The sequence below is a fragment of the Lissotriton vulgaris genome, chromosome 11, assembly GCF_964263255.1.
Source record: "Lissotriton vulgaris chromosome 11, aLisVul1.2, whole genome shotgun sequence".
Classification (NCBI taxonomy): Eukaryota; Metazoa; Chordata; class Amphibia; order Caudata; family Salamandridae; genus Lissotriton; species Lissotriton vulgaris.
Genome location: NC_141699.1, coordinates 993,030,677 through 993,047,155, shown reverse-complemented (window position 1 = coordinate 993,047,155; position 16,479 = coordinate 993,030,677). Strand labels below are relative to the sequence as shown.

The 16,479-nt window shown below is 42.8% G+C and overlaps 1 protein-coding gene across 1 annotated transcript in view; it reads left to right on the top strand.

Moving 5' to 3' along the window:
* Window positions 1-11,029, top strand: part of LOC147683836 (uncharacterized) — a 31,059-nt gene extending 20,030 nt beyond the window's left edge. Inside the window, exons 6-7 of the mRNA XM_086944235.1 lie at window positions 6,780-6,875; window positions 9,390-11,029. Coding sequence (XP_086800361.1) covers window positions 6,780-6,875; window positions 9,390-10,541 — 1,248 coding nt within the window. The 3' untranslated portion in view covers window positions 10,542-11,029. The remainder of the gene's footprint in view (window positions 1-6,779; window positions 6,876-9,389) is intronic.
* Window positions 11,030-16,479: the final 5,450 nt, after the last annotated feature.

The following is a 16,479-nucleotide window of genomic DNA, read 5'->3' as shown; positions in this document are numbered from 1 at the left end:
AAGTCTCTAGGAAGAGCCTAATATGGAAGCCTTAAACCAATCCAGGCTCTTCCGGGGGTTTGTTGGAAGCAGTAGGCAGACTCAAGACTTGGCTGGCCAATGCGTGGAGCATTTCTCTGCCCCACTAGGTCATACAAGAGCGAGACAATCCCCGTCCCAACCCTGGTTTTCAAAGGAGCTAAAAGAACAAAAAACATCATATAAAAAGTTAGAGCGCTGCTGGAGACAGGCATTCTGTCCTCTAGCCAAAACAGATCTCAGGAAGGCTCAGAATAACTATTATTCCATGGTGAAGGTGGTCAAAGGCCACTTTTTCGCAGAGCGCATTGCCCAATCGAAAAATAATTCAAAAGAAATATTTTCAATCATTCAAAGCTTCTTTAATCCATGTGCTGAAAAGATGACTTCACCCGTCTCTAATGATTGGTGTGAGCAGCATTAGGTGTTTTTTATTGACAAAATTAAAGCCATATATGACAGCTTTGGGACCGTCAATCAGTCCCAGGAGATCCATTTCTATCAGAAAACCGTAGTCTCTGCTCCAGTTCGCCCCTCTTTGACTACATTTTCTTCCATCCCGCTGTCTGATACCCTGGCAGTACTTAAATCACTCAAATCAGGCTCTCCCACTGACCGCTGCCGAGCAAGGTTATTGGCGGCAGTAGCGGATGCAGTTAACCCGGAAGTCAACAAAATTGTTAATATGTCCCTTCTGACCGTTACGGTCCCACCTGAGTGGAAACATGCAAAACTCGTCTCCTTGCTGAAAAAACCTTCATTAAACCCAGCAACCCCGGCTAGCTACCACCCAATCTTACTCCTCCCGGCTGTGGCGAAGGTGTGTGAGAAGGCCGCTCATAAGCAGCTCTCTGAGTTCGTTGAGACTTCTGGCGCACTCCACCCCGACCAGTCGGGTTTCAGGGCCTCTCTAGCACCGAGACGTCCCTGGTTGAGGTGGCGGAGGCTATTAGAGCGTGCCTGGATGCCTGTGGCAGAGCAGCTCTGGTGCTTTTAGACCTCTCTGCCGCGTTTGACACCGTGTCACACCGCCAACTACTGGCAAGTTTGTCTCACATCGGCATCTCGGGTCAGGTATAGGAGTGGATAGAATCCTTTCTAGCCATCAGATCATAGCAAGTATGGCTGCCCCCTTTCTCCTCTCCTCTGAGAAGTCTGACTACGTGGGTCCCTCAGGGCTCTACATTGAGCCCTCTTCAGTTTAATGTCTATATGACACCCCTTAGTTATTGGCAGAGGAGCTGGGTGCTAAGATCATAGCCTATGCTGAATGTACCCAGCTGCTCTTCACGTTGAAGAAAACGGACTCCCCTCCGACTACTGCCAAAAACTGTCTCGCTGAGGTTTTTAAATGGCTAGCAAAGGCCCAACTGAAATGTAACGAGGAGAAATCAGAGGTACTCCTCTATGGTTCCTTCCTCCCGCATTTCAGAGAGGACATTTGGCCAGTGGGCTACCCCCTGCCTAACTCTTTGGGGAGCCATGCAAAAAATCTGGGGGTTTGGTTTGGTGAGGATTTAAAACTTCTGCCCCAGATTAATAAGCTGGTCGGTGTGTGCTTTGGCACACTGAAACGCTTAAAGAAGTTCCTGACCCTCCTGCCCAAACTGGCTTAAGAAATGGTGACCCGTGCTCTCATCCTGTCAAGGCTGGACTACGCCAACGCCTTGTACATTGGCCTCCCGGCATATCAGCTAAAAAAGCTGCAGATTGTCCAGAACACGATGGCCAGAGCTTTATTGGGTACACCAGGCAGATCTAGCATTAGGCAGACCCTACAGGATCTGCATTGACTCCCGGTTGAGCAACGGATACTATTCAAGGCTCTTACACTGGCTCACGGTGCCCTCTATAAAGCAGGGCCTTAGTATCTTAGGAGACGCTTTTCGTTCTATGTGTCACCCCGTCATCTACGCTCTCGAGGCCAATGCCTTGCTGTTGCACCTAGGTACCCCCTGACTAGATTGGGTGGCAGTTCCCTTTCTGTTTGAGCGGCCATGGCTTGGAATGCTCTGCCCTTCGAACTACGAAATATAGAGGACCTTATGTTGTTCAAAAAACAGTTAAAAACCCTGCTATTTAAGTAATCTCGTAGCCGGGTCAGCCCTCTTCCGTCTTCACCATTTGGCTTCCGCGTCGGGACACTTCTGAGTAGCCGTGCGCATTATAATTGGAGGCTAACATAACATAACAATATAGACCTAAACTTAACTTGATTGTTGATACCATTGGTGTTACAAGATACTACTCTGATAGACCAAACATTTATGGAAGGGAACTTTCTTCTGGCTTAACCTGTCTCTTCTTAGCCTTCCCAATGCCCTGCCCTAAAGATATCCCACGGGATTCCTCCATCTTAGGAGGAAGATCATAAATGGCTTCCATCCTGGCCACTTGCAACCCCTGATGGGCAACAGCAAATTGTAACCATGTACTCAATCAAAAAGACGATGAACACCTGGACTTCTCTACCTAAATTTTCCTGACCAAGGGTGACCCAATCCCCCCCAAGCATGCTGACCCTGAAGCCCAACCCATCCTAGGCTCCTTCAAAAGCAGTGGCCTACCCACCATTGTGCGCCAACTCACCCCCCCATGCCCTCTCCCCCTGAAAGAGTGCCCTGATATGGCACTTGTCAGACTGCAAACAAGGGTAGTTGCAGACTGACTAATCTATAATGAAATCACATGGGCTTTAGCTGGAACGGAGTGGCTTGCAGCCATTCAGTACCAAAGAAAAATATGACATCAATTAGTGCTGCCTCTTGTACCACCACACCTCCCATCCCCATCCCAGACCTCCGGATTGACTGTAAACAATCTTTAGTCTGGTCAACTGAATGAAAAATACGTGCCGCCACGTAGCCAATATAGACATCTGAAAGAATAATTATCTTCAGTGAAGTACGCTTTGTTCTTGATAGCTTGAGACAGGATCAATTTTTTGGTACAAAAATAGCCAAAGTTCACCAGAATGGTACATGGGAATTCAGCATTGGAGGGTTGAACTCCTGGGATATGGTTTGCCTGGGTGATGATAACGTCCATGTCTGTCGTTGCCATTTCTTTACACACCTGATTGCTGATAAGTGCTGAGATTAACTTAATGACTGCCTGACCATTTTCTTGCCCCTCTGGAATTCCTACAAATCTCAAATTTGAACAGCAAGATCTGTTTTCGCCATTGTCTTGCTTCAGTTGAAGTTCCGCCAGCTATAATTGGATCTTAAAAGTTGTAGTGTCTTGTTTGTGCCTAAAATCCTCCAAGTCCATGACTCTGTGTTTCACCTCAGACACACTGAAGTAAGCAACTGGATATTGGTGTTGATCTGACCCAATTGCTTGTTTGTCTTTTTTGTGGGCTTCCTCCTTTGAGACTTTTATCTACCTGAGTTCACCTAGGATTTGATGCAGTATCACCTCGATCTGTGGTTTCCGGGACGAAAGTGTTAATGGACCTGGAGATGATACTGCCACCTGGGAGACCATAGGATTGAAAGGTCACCAGCCGGGTTTTTGCTTGTCTCGGGAGGACTACCAAACATCATCTGAAGAGCTATAGTGTTTGGGGTACCGATTGCGCTACTGAAACATGGTGCTGGCATTCCAAGTCCTTGTTAATATTGTTCAACCTACTATGCTCATATGCTGAATCTAAGGCCTCCCTTTACTTTTGCAATCCCCTAGGCCCACCATACGAGAATATGGGGTACGATGGTAGCCCTTTGTAGATAGTGGATTATCAAGTCGGGTTGTATCAAGGTCATTTTCCAGGTTAGGGTATACTGTTGGATTATCATCTAGAGCTAATGCCTGTCCCCCACTTCCAAGATCAAGTAGATTGGGAGACATCTCCAGAGTGGAGGGGCAAGATGGCTCTGCTCCATTAGATCCTTTGCCAGTGGCTGCCTGGTTTCTCGATGCTGTAAATTCCTGAAACTTCATCTCCTTATGTGTATGGTCTGGGGAGATGATCTGCTGCACCTCTTCCAAAGTGCCAATCTCCTGCATTGACATAGATGCTGCATGGGTATGGCCTTTATTGCCCCTTACAGTTTTGCCAGGTATTCGCGTTCTCGCTGAAGTGTTTCGTGAGAGTCGCTTCATTAGATGTCAGATGGAGAGCAGTACCTGTTCAACTTTGGACTTCAAGCTATTGACGATTCCCTGAGAAGGAAGCTACCCAGGGCTGTGTCTCCACTATCCTGCTTACCACTCTGCAGACCACTCACGTGGCAGATCAGGCCAGTGAGATGCGCTGTCACACAGTGAGTGTGGTGAGCGCCTCGCTCTTCATCCACTTGCTTGTTCCCTGCTTGTCTCTGGCTTGTCTCCTGCCTCACACCACGTGTGGCCCCTGGTTACTTTGCCTGTCATCTGGCCTGCACCTGCAGCACACCTGATTTCCAGTTCAGTTCATCAAAGGCAGGCATCCTAGTTGGGAGTTGTTCCTGGATGGGATGGTCCCCATGCCTGCTACTCTACTGTGAAAACCAACTGGGGTAAGACCCTTCAAAAACTTTAAATACTGTGGAGTGCAAGTCTTTTTCTGCAGAAGGGTGCTCTTGCCAAGGAGTGTGTGTCAAGTGGTCCATCCAAATGTTATTTAAGAAGAGACAAGAGCGGGCCTTCTGATCATCGTTACTTGCATGTATGGGAGGGCAGAAGGAGTCTTTTAAGTGGGGAGTGAGGAGCACACAAGTATACGAAGACATAAAATTAGCGAGCTAAATCTATACAAGGAAGTACAGCCAAGCATGGTTATTCAAATACCTTAGGACAGAATCATCAGCTACATTCGAGCCAAACTAATAAAGTTGGTGGCGGTCAGGGTTGGAACAGCCTGGGAGAGTTCATTCAGCCCCCTGGTGGAAGCAGCTTGTGGCGCTTTGGTGAGGCGTTCCTTGTGACTGATGCAGCTTCCGACTCCCTCGTGAACCTTTGGCATTCCCCGTACCGCACTTGAAGTCTGAAGTTTCTTAACAATCGGTGCTGTCACTACTTTGTATGTCACGTAGATTGGAAATCTGTGTCCTATTGCTTCTAATTTCAGTGAACTATTTAGAAGTGAGGTAAAAAAGTCCCTTGAATAAAAGTTTCTTTGAGTGAATATTTAGGAGCACATTCACAGCATAAGGAATGCATGTAAAGAAGGAAATTGAATTGATAAAATGGTCTTAAAGAATCACAGGAGCATTATCCACCATACCACAAAAAAATATGGGTATTTAGAAAACCAGCACATGGAAGGAACCTTTTTACTTAAGTTATTTTCAATGTAAACCATGATTACAATGCCAGTTCCTTAACCATTACTAGAAGAGAAAAGATAGCTATGTTGCTTTTTCTCCAAAATCATCCTTAATACGGTTGGTGGAAGTATTGATATTGTAATAGAGAGTGACTCCTCTGTTGGCAATACAAGCATCAGTGGCAAGAGCATTAGCCTCTGAACAAGTATCACATAGACTGGGATTTGGGGAGAGTTTTATGCATATATGCATTTGCTTGATTTGATTGAAATCAGTTCAATAGTTTTTGAGTAACTATCTTCACAAAAGTGATTCTATAGAACTCAAATTGAGCCAAGCTGTCCAACATGTAAGAGATACATGGACCTTTTATCTGTGGATGGTACTTAAACCTAAGTTTGTGGACCATGCACAGATCTAAATTTGAAGAAAAAAAATCAAATCCGATTTCACAATATAGTTTTTTGTCTCTTTGTCCATTTCGGGACTGTGAAATCAAAGCCAGCGCCGCAGACCTAAATGTGATTGACTGGGTGCATTTGGGAAGCAAATGTTGTGGTTGTATTACACAACACGGGGAATCAGTCATAATTGGGGCAGGGTGTGCATCACAAAACAAACAAAGGTTATAGTGAAGTTATGGTTAACTTTGATTATAACACTTCAACATAGTTTTAAATTTTTTTAGAAATTCACATAAAATCATGTGAGAATGCAGTTATAGTTATGAATTAAAACTGAAAAAGCACTGAAATTTGCAAGTTATCGTTACCACCACATTCCATAACTTCCACAACAGCCATGCAAACCATATCTTTCACACTCAATGCAAAGCTTATGAACCCAAAATATTAATACAAATATTAAAAAAATTAAAGAATCTAATTTCTCCTTTTGTACAATCCAAATGTGCAGATCTTTGGAAGTATGTGACAACTAACGTAATTACCTCCAACCCTGGTTTGGGATATGCAAACGACCTCATATACATAAATGCATTATCCTTTACATTAAACAGAGCCAGATTCGGCTGCATGTGTCACGCTATTTCTTGTGATGGGCCATTTGTACTTTATGTAAGAGGAAGCACAAGGTATATTAATTTTGTGTGCCCTGAGTAATCGCACCTCTTTAACAGCCCAAACTCTTAGAAATAACTGGCTCATGGCATTTTGCAGATGATTCCTGTTTTACTAAATTATAGTGTTTGTTTTTTGGTTACTAAGAATGTAAGGATTGTGGGAAAATACAGATTTGCCACAGGGAACTGGTGATATAGTCTCACATGAGCATTTGCACAACTTTAAACATGAAAGAACACCAAGTATATTAGTCAACAGTACACAAGTTAAACCCCTGTCCTCGCCACTCCTTTCCTCCTTTCTGTGACATGATAGTGCAATTTTTTCATCTAAATCAATTCTTAAGATATGGCATGTTTATTAATTCTACAAGTCATGCTGCAAGTATTATGTGCTTATCTCCAATAGTGTAACTCTTTCTTTGCAGCACACTGGATTCTGCCGAGGCTCTGTGATGAATGCTGAAAGGGAAGGTCCTGGGATACAGCATGTGTCAGTCTCATGTGACATCTTTGAACCTACGGTACGGTGTTCGCCAGCAGGCACTCTTTTTTTATCAGATTAAGCTAGATAGTTAACACAACACAGATCAAGCCTGTACTGTAGCTCAGAGGGATAATGAATAATATATGTGTTGCCTTAAGAATGTAATAATAATTTACAAAAAGGGTTGAATGAGGAGAGAAAGAAAATAAAAGCACATTTATTTATTAACACTGGAAAAACACCATCCCAGTGATTATGTACAGACCAAAAAAGAATAAACAATGACAACCACTGGTTATTCAGTTTTTTAAAACATTGGAAAAAAATGAAAGAAACTCAGTAAAATTCACAACAAATAAGAACTGAAAACAGAAACGCTTAATCATAGTACTGGAGCATATCTACTTAATGCAGGCAAATTGCAGATTTATGCCCAGATGTTGACAAGTCTGCTGTGGGTGTTCCCTTTAGAAAGACTAATGGTATGACATGTTTTTATATTCTGTCTTAAAGTTGAGGAGACAATTTTTGATTTCTAACATGTCTCATATGGATACAGAGAAGTTGTTTCAGACTGTGGGTGCATATTAAATGGAGGACTAAGAAGTGTAAAAAAAGAGGAAAACAAGGCAACATGCCTTGTTTTCTTTTCTTTTTAATACTTCTTAGTTTCCAGTCTGGTGGTGGCCTGGCTCTTTCAGAGAGCCACTAGTGTATGTAAGCTTGCCCACAAAATAAGCAAGGTTGCTGGCCTTAATGGCTATTATAAGAACTTGCTCAGCAGCTCAAAGCATCTTTACGGAAAGAAACAGTTTACATTTTTTTTTTTTGCAAAGCTGATCCAGCACACAAACTATTATTTTGTAAACATGTACAATAGTAATCAAAGTTAATGAATCACAATAGAAAAACATTCAGTAGCAGAATCTTGGATGTTTTTAGAAGTTCAATCTTTATTTGGTTCTTCACAATTGTAGCCAACGCGTTTCGCCCTCCACGGACTTCTTCAGGGCAAATAGAATGAATTCTTCTTAGGATTAAATGTGAATGTATTCTTCCATACAGACAAAGACCGTTATTTAAAATTTTCTTCTCTTTTTGAGTGAAAGATACTTAAGTTTCACAACCAGGATCAATCGGGTCAGATAGCCCAATGTGGCAGAAATTTGGAAAGGTAGTTTAGGCCGGCTCCATCGCGTGGCGTCTCCCGTTGTAGCGTATCAGTTTACATTTATTTAGAAGAGAGACCTGGTAGAAGGCAATCGTTGTTTTTTTGGCATGCCAATCTGTAAAACTTGGTGTTCAAAGCTGTCAAGGTTCATGTCATTAAGCCCGGTTTGTATTATATCTTGCTTATTGTTTTTGACAAGTAGCAGATATTCTGTCTTGGCTGAGCTGAACTTCAGGTGGGTGTAGGCAGTGATGTTGGCAGTATTTGAGGCACTGTATGTCTGAAGCAGAGGAGACTTGCTGGGAGCATTGTGTATCATTATATTTATGAATCTTGGTGCTATTATCTATTAGTAGAACTCCAAGGGGCTCCACGTAGACTCTGAAGATGACAGTAAATAGTACGGAGCCCTGTGGAACTCCACAGATGATAGGAATGTTTTGAAACATAGAAGTGCCCATGTGAATAAACTACTTTTGTTTGGAAAGATAGGATGAGAACCACTAAGGGACATTGTCAGTTAATCCCATTAGATACCTCTAGGTGCGGATGAGGTTTGAATGGTTGATGGTGTTGAAGGCAAAGAAGTCCGGCAATATCAGAAGACAGAGGTATTCTTCATCTGTGGAGACACTGAAATCAATAAAAACTTAAAATTAAAACATCTTTTGTAGAGTTGATTGAATTAAGTTTGATTGTGTACTAGATGTAATTCCAAGTCTTCTTTCCCTTTCCCATCTCATCAATGATACATATTTCTCTCGAAACATTCTCATTCACTATATTCAAGATATTAAATTATAGGTAATCTATTTTTTACGATCAGAAGATTAAATGGGAGGGTGATTAGTGTCGGGGAAATGGAATCCCAAGTCAATGGTTAGCAGCATCTTTGTGCATTTGGATTTTGCAAAGCGGCTAAGCTAACAAAATCAGGCAATGAAGATGTATTACATTCAGCACACATTTTTTAAGTAATCAAGAGACAGAGGGTGAGAAGATGCATTTTTGTCTTAACATATAGAGCCAATGCTGACCAGTTTCATGTGGACTGACTCTTTTCAATGCAGTTATGTTGGTGTTCAAGAGGAAAAAATATATGAAAGAAACAGGTTAGACATGACTCTCACCCCTATTGGAAAGGTCTCACCAGCAAGAGCACCATTTCTGCCTACTCTTTCTAAAATCATCTGAGCACAATTTTAATTGTATTGAATTTTTTAAATGTCCACCATACCCAGCAACCAAAATATGCTTGTGCAATTTATATAGATGTTATAGTGCCCTACTAAACAAAGCTGGAATACTCAGTTGTTTACTTGTTAAGAAGTTCATTGTTGTAGTATTTATTTGTTTGAAATGCAAATGTTCTCTTTTCAGGCTGCTGTAACTGAAGAGCAAAAACACAAAGAGAGTGAAGAAGAGCATAATCATCATGATCACAAGGATTCTCATGGACATCATCATCATCATGACCATGGCCACAAGCATGATCACAGACATGACCACGCACATGATCATGACAACACACATCACCATGACCACAGCCATGAACAACATGACCACGGTCATGATCATAACCACACTCATCACCATGACCACAGTCATGACCACGGTCATGATCACAACCACACGCATCACCATGACCATGCACATCACCATGAGCACGCACATCACCATGAACATACACATCACCATGACCACAGTCATGAACAACATGACCATGGGCATGACCACAACCACACGCATGACCATGAACATGGTCATGCTCACAACCACACGCATCACCATGACAGTTCACATCACCATGACCATCCACATCACCATGAGCACGCACATCACCATGAGCACGCACATCACCATGAACATACACATCACCATGACCACAGTCATGAACAACATGACCATGGGCATGACCACAACCACACACATCACCATGAACATGGTCATGCTCACAACCACACGCATCACCATGACAGTTCACATCACCATGACCATCCACATCACCATGCACATCACCATGAGCATGCTCATCACCATGAACACACACATCACCATGACCACAATCATCATCACAACCACACACACGATCATGAACATGACCATCACCACCAACATCTGCATGAGCATGAGCATCACCACCACTCATCCCCTGATGCTCAAAATGTCCCAGGACCACCTAAAACTATTGGAGTTGTTAAGATTCTCCCCTCTATAGATGACGCTTCCAGTTCTGCCCAGTCATCTGGAAAGGATGATTCCTCTGCTGCAGGAAAGCCTGTTGTATTGCCAGTCTTCCCAGATCAACCAGGACACACAGATGAGGTCAGGCCTGTGGCTCGTCCGTGGTTCCCCAAGAAAGCAGGTCCAACTAAAATACAACCAAAACCAATGCCGTCTGTACCAAAGAATCCATTTGGCGAGCCGACTATTCTTCCTTTTCCTGAAAAATCTTCAGCATCGAATCTCTGCCCTGGAGAAGCCAAGAATTATGTGTCTCTCATTGATTCATTGTTATCAAACGATAATTAAGTGCCTCTTCCAGCTCCTGCAGCTCCAGGTCTTAAGTAAATTAAATGGTCATATTGAGAAGAAAATGTTGTGCCCCAAATACAGCTCATCCATGTTTGTATAGTCTCATTATTTGAGACACTACAAAATGAAATTTGAAAAATAAGAGTCTTCTCAGTTGTGCTCAAATCTAATTGAGCTGAAGTTTTCAAAAATAAAATTCATCAAAATATTTAATTTTACCTTTGCTTTTGGGATCACATATTCTTAGGCTCACAATGAGGATATATATGTTTCTGAAGGCCGATGAACAACACCATCTTTGAGTTGTTTTTGTCAGTTATGCAACGTGTTCAACCCAGCAAGAAACAGGAAAATAATATAACTAGTGTATACAATGGAAATTTGTGTTGATACGATGCTAACATTATATTTACAATGCGTTCCACAAACTCTTAGGCTCACCACTTGTAGCAAAATATTAAATACCCCTATTTTTGAACTATGAATGAGCGTTTTGTTTCAATGGACTTCTAAAACATTGATGGATATTACTAGAAATGTGTGTAATAGTGGTTTTTGGGAGCAGATGTTGAATCAACTCAAAATGACTTTTTACATTGCACAATGCCATTTTATGCCTCAGAAAAGATTTCCTAACTTGTAAAACGCCACTTGTGACCATTTCAAAATTACCAATAGGAAGGAGTGTGAAAAAGGTATCCCCTTCTATTTGTTGGAAAGGCTTTTATCAGTGGTTCTTGGTCGCAAAACATTGTTCAGTTACTGACTCCTAAATTGTGAAGCAGATACCTCCTGTTCCAAATTTTCAACATGAACCTGAGACATGAAAGGCACAATTCATTTTAACACATTGAATAATGCATGTTTTGCATTTCATCTGGGCCTTTTATCCAGATAAATTTAGACAGGTTTACTTATTGCAGACTTGGGCCCAGATGTAGGTAAATCTGATTTACCGACTCTAGAATACCGAATTTTACCGATTCGGTATTCTAGATTCGGTAAATCAGATGTAGGTAAAAATTCGGTAATTTATACCGAATCTGTATGATTCTGTAATTACCGAATCGGTATTTACCGATTCGGTAATTGCCATTGATTCCTATGGGCCTGCAGGCCCACAGGAATCAATGTCAATTACCGAATCGGTAAATACCGATTCGGTAAAATTACCGATTATGCAAGGGTGACAGGGTGTCACTTTGACACCCTGTTGCACCCCTGATTTTGGCGTGTGTGCCATGTGACACACATACATGCCCAAAGGGCATGTATGTGTGCCACATGGCACAGGTGTACATGCACAGCTGTGCATGTACACAGGTATTCGTTATTTACCATGCAATAGAATTACATGGTAAATAACGAATCGGTAATTGCCTGTGGCACTGTTTTCAGTGCCACCTACATCTGGATTTACCGATTCGGTATATTTACCGATTCGGTATTTTACAGAATCGGTAAATTGACCGAATCGGTAAATTTACAGATTCTTTATATTTGAAGGCCCCTACATCTCCATTTGCAAACACCGGTCTGTAACTGCCAAAATCGGCCGTTACCGACCGGTATTTGCCGACCTGCATCTGGCCCTAAGGGGTGAGAACTTCCAGACTGTGATAATTATCACACAACTCATAATATCCTTCCCTGTGCAGACTCTTGTTTACAGTGGTAGAGGAATTTAGGCTTGAATTTGTAATATGTGCCTTTTATGTCCTTTTATAGCATTTACACCATACATGTACAAGGAAAAATATTGATAATTAGCTAAGGAAATCCATAAAAATTAAATTGTAAAAGATGTTCAATTTCAGTTTATTAAACTTTGTTCGGTTCACAAACAACCATAAAAGTATACATGCAATAAAATAAAAAATACAACAATAAAAAATAAACTAATTTGCCGTTCTACTGAAAAACACAACAGAGTACGTAAAATATATTAAAACTGGAAAGTGCTGAAGTGCAAGATCAAATAACCCACTTACAGTGTTTAATTTGTAGAAATATAAGTGCCAGAGGTCTAGTCAGCAGGCCTCTCCTGCTTGCACTGCCAATTGCTGCTGTTAATTACAGTAACAGCATAACTAATAAGTCACTCTCTTACAAGTGTTACAATTATGACAATTTCAGGACACCACTGTTAAAAGAATGACTTTGGGAGAAAGTATTAGTCATTCCTAATGTATACTGAATTAATCAACAACAGTTGTTGTGCTTGTCTCTGGATTAAAAAAAACAGCACCACAGTGTGGCAGACTGTTAGAGGTACCAGTGCTGACAATTAAGTGCCGGTGCCCAGCACAGGAGACCACCGGCTCAAATTAAGCACTGCCCACCAATTACAAAGACCAGAAAGCCCATCGAGGAATACACCATGGATAAAGCATGAATAAAACTGATTTGTTTTAGAAAGGCATGGTGCCACGTGAACGGACAGCTGCACGGAGAAATGGGCTTACAGAAAAACATGTCATGGTCATACACACCATAAAATTCTCCTAAAAATCATTTCATTAGGACTGAAAGAGTCTATGTGAATATTAAAAAATGGTACCCGTAATGCCATTAAAGTTTATTTAAACTGGATGGAAACTGAGGAAATATGATTCATTGCAATATCCATAAATTCTACTATGCAAGAAGCCATTTGAAGATCCACACTGATCAAAGCAAATTTGAGGAGCTTCCAAAGAATAAAGAAAGCCTTCATCCTTGAAGAGTAGTGCCAACGACTTGCAATGTTCCATCGAAAGCTTTAAAAGCTTTAGGCAGAGACAGAAAATGTACTTCACCAACTGTGAGTCATTTTTGCATAAATGACAATAGTTATAGGAGGATTTAAATCCAAACTGTGATAATCTAAATTCAAACAATGCAACATTACGCCATCCACAAGTATCTTGCAGTAACACTGAATATAACAATGGATTGTGTATTTTTAATATTTCTTAGTTGTAAATTTGTCTATGTCACTTAAATGAAAAGTAGGTTTCAACTGAGATTTTGCAGCTTACTTGCATGCGGCCAAAATTTACTTGACTGATAGTGGTCTGCAGCAATCATTCATATAGCTTTCATACATTGTGAGCTGAAGCTCCAACCTCAGTAAATTCTTTAAGGTATTTTCACTTACCAGGAGCAGATACAGTGCATAAGAAATAGTAACACAAATGTATAAGACTGTGTAGTGAATGTATGTCTCTGTGATTCATGGGTTGAGTATGCATGCTGTAGAATGTTGATTGTGCATCTGTGAGAATGTGACCTAAGTGCAAAACATGAAACAAAGCAATTACCACATATCAAAGTGGCTGCAAACTCCTGTGTGAAAACCCTGCCCTTCAACTAAAAACTACTGCCTCAACCATTTAAATTCCAGTATGACATTACAGCAATAGTCTAAAGATTGATCAGATGGCTGTCCATCCAGATACGTAATCTTTAGGGAAAGGCTAAAGAGCAAAACTCCATTCAAGCATTTCCACATTAATTCCTAGGCAAGGGCACAGACCAGAACCATATGTAAGTGTTGTCAGCTTAAATATAAAAAATAATTGCAAATTGGTTCAGCGAAGAGGCAGAAATAAGAGTTAGACAAAATAGGTGAAAAGACAAAGGGCCTTGGTGAGAGTTTGTTGGACAGGGTACTCCACCACAAAATTTGAGGCAGTACCCAGTCCACCAAACTCTTGGTTCACCCACTCTATGGTGAACTGTCAGGTTTCTGGCTGCGGAGCCTCTGCTGGGTCTTCCAGCTAAACCATTAGACAGATGGCCCTACAAACATTGGCCTGTTAGTTTAAGTGCCTTAGACCATTTGTCTTATTTATTTAGGGTGGATGGTCAGACATACTTTTTTCCTTTTTGGGACCACAAGGAAAAATCTGGTGGTCCCCCCAAAAAATTACCCATACACACCAAGAGGAAGTTTGGGAGGGGTCACTGGACCCCTTAAAAGACCAGCCTGAGCATTAAATGGACAGGTGTAAGAAACTGGGTAAGGTCAGTGGTCTGGAAACATCCCCAAATTCTGGCCTGTTTTCTCCCCCAACCGTGGCTACAGAGGAGGGAGCCTCATATGCTATGGTACTGAGAAGGGCAGCCGTAGTCCTGGACCTTCAGGTCCCCTCGGTGGAAGTGAAAATGAACATCTTGACAGAGGTCCTGCAGACGGTGTCTCCTCCTCAGAACCCCTACTGCCTTTCAACAAAGCTTTGACTGCTGCCCCTCTGGGTACCAGGTTCAATCCCAGTATGGGGACCCCCTTTGAATAGGATAGTTGCCAATCACCCTGCCCTGGGTGACCTGAAATTCCTTTTCAACCACCCTCACCCGAAAGTATGGTGGTCCAGCCCTCTACCGCACAGGGTGCGTTTCCTTTTGCACCCCGGACAGGGAACTAAGAGATGGGATAGTTGGGGTAAGAAGATTTTTCCTTCCACTAGCCTTGCATTACGGCCGATTAACACATCATGCCTATTCAGCCTTTACACCCAGTCCTTGTGGGAAACGGTTGCACAGGTGCGGCCACAGGCCCTGGAAGAGAGCCGGGCCATTCTCCCCCAAGCGGTATCCGATGGGAGAGATGTGGCAAAGTTCACTATTTGTTGTGGGTTTGACATCACCGACTTACTGGGCAGAAAAATGTCATCGACAGTGGCCATTCTATGCCATGCCCCGCTCAGAACTTCTGGTTTTTCTGGCTAAGTCCAGGCTTCCCTTATGGGCATGCCCTTTGATGGCATGCCCTTTGATGGCGTCTCTTCGGTGACCAGGCAGACATGGCTGTGGAGCGCTTTAAGGATTTGCAGGCTTCAGCCAGGTCCTTGGGCCTCCTGTACCCCATCTGATTTTTGCCCCTTTTATAGCCACAGACACAAGACTGCACAAGTTCAGAAACCTCTGCGCAGCCGTGGGCAAAGCTCCTCTCAGGCATGAGTCAAGTTTCAAGAGGGCCACTCAGTCTACTCCTCCCCTTGCAGCCTCTAAACCTTCCTAGTCTGGCCCTTCAAGATCATGGGCGGCCGGTTGGTGGCAAGATCAGCCATCACCTCCACCACTGTCAAAACATCACATTGGACAAGTGGGTTCTTCAGATAATCCGATTGGGCTACTCCCTCTCCTTCAAGACTACCCCTCTCTCCATGCCTCCGACTTATGACCAGTGATGGAGGACCACTGAACTTACTTCAGGAGGAAGCCAGGAATCTCCTGGCCATGGAAGCCATAGAGGATTCCGGCACCAGAAGTAGGATGTGGTTGCTCTTCCCTCTACTTTCCGGTCCCAAAGAAGGACAAGGGCCTTTGTCCTATTCTAGATCTCTAAGCCCTCAACTACTTCCTTAAAAGGAAAAGTTCAAAATGCGCACTGCTGCTCAGGTCTTGTTTGCCCTAGATCCCAGAGACTGGATGGTAGCGTTGGACCTGTAAGACGCCTACTTTCACATTCCTGTTATGCCTGCCCGTCGACGCTACCTGTGGTTCATGGTAGGCAACAAGCATTTTCAGTTCATCATGCTCCCCTTTGGCCTTACTAGTGCCCCTCGGATGTTCACCAAGGTGATGGCGGTGGTCGCAGCTCTTCTGTGCAGATCAGGGGTGCCAGTCTTCCCATATCTCAATGACTGGCTGTGAAGTTGAGTTCGCCCTAGACTGTCCTCTCCCACCTCCAGACTACAGCAAATCTCCTGCTTTCGGTGAGGTTCACCATCACCATACTGAAGTCACACCTGTCTCCTTCTCAGATGCTCCCTTTCATTGGAGCTGTTCTGAACACAGTGCAGTTTTGGGCTATCCTCCCGAGCGGAGAGTGCAGAATATTCAGGCTATGATACCAATGTTTCAGCCTCTATCCTGGATTTTGGTGAGACTGACTGCTGCTGTGCCTAATGGCCTCCTGCATCCTGCTAGTGACACATGCCAGATGGCA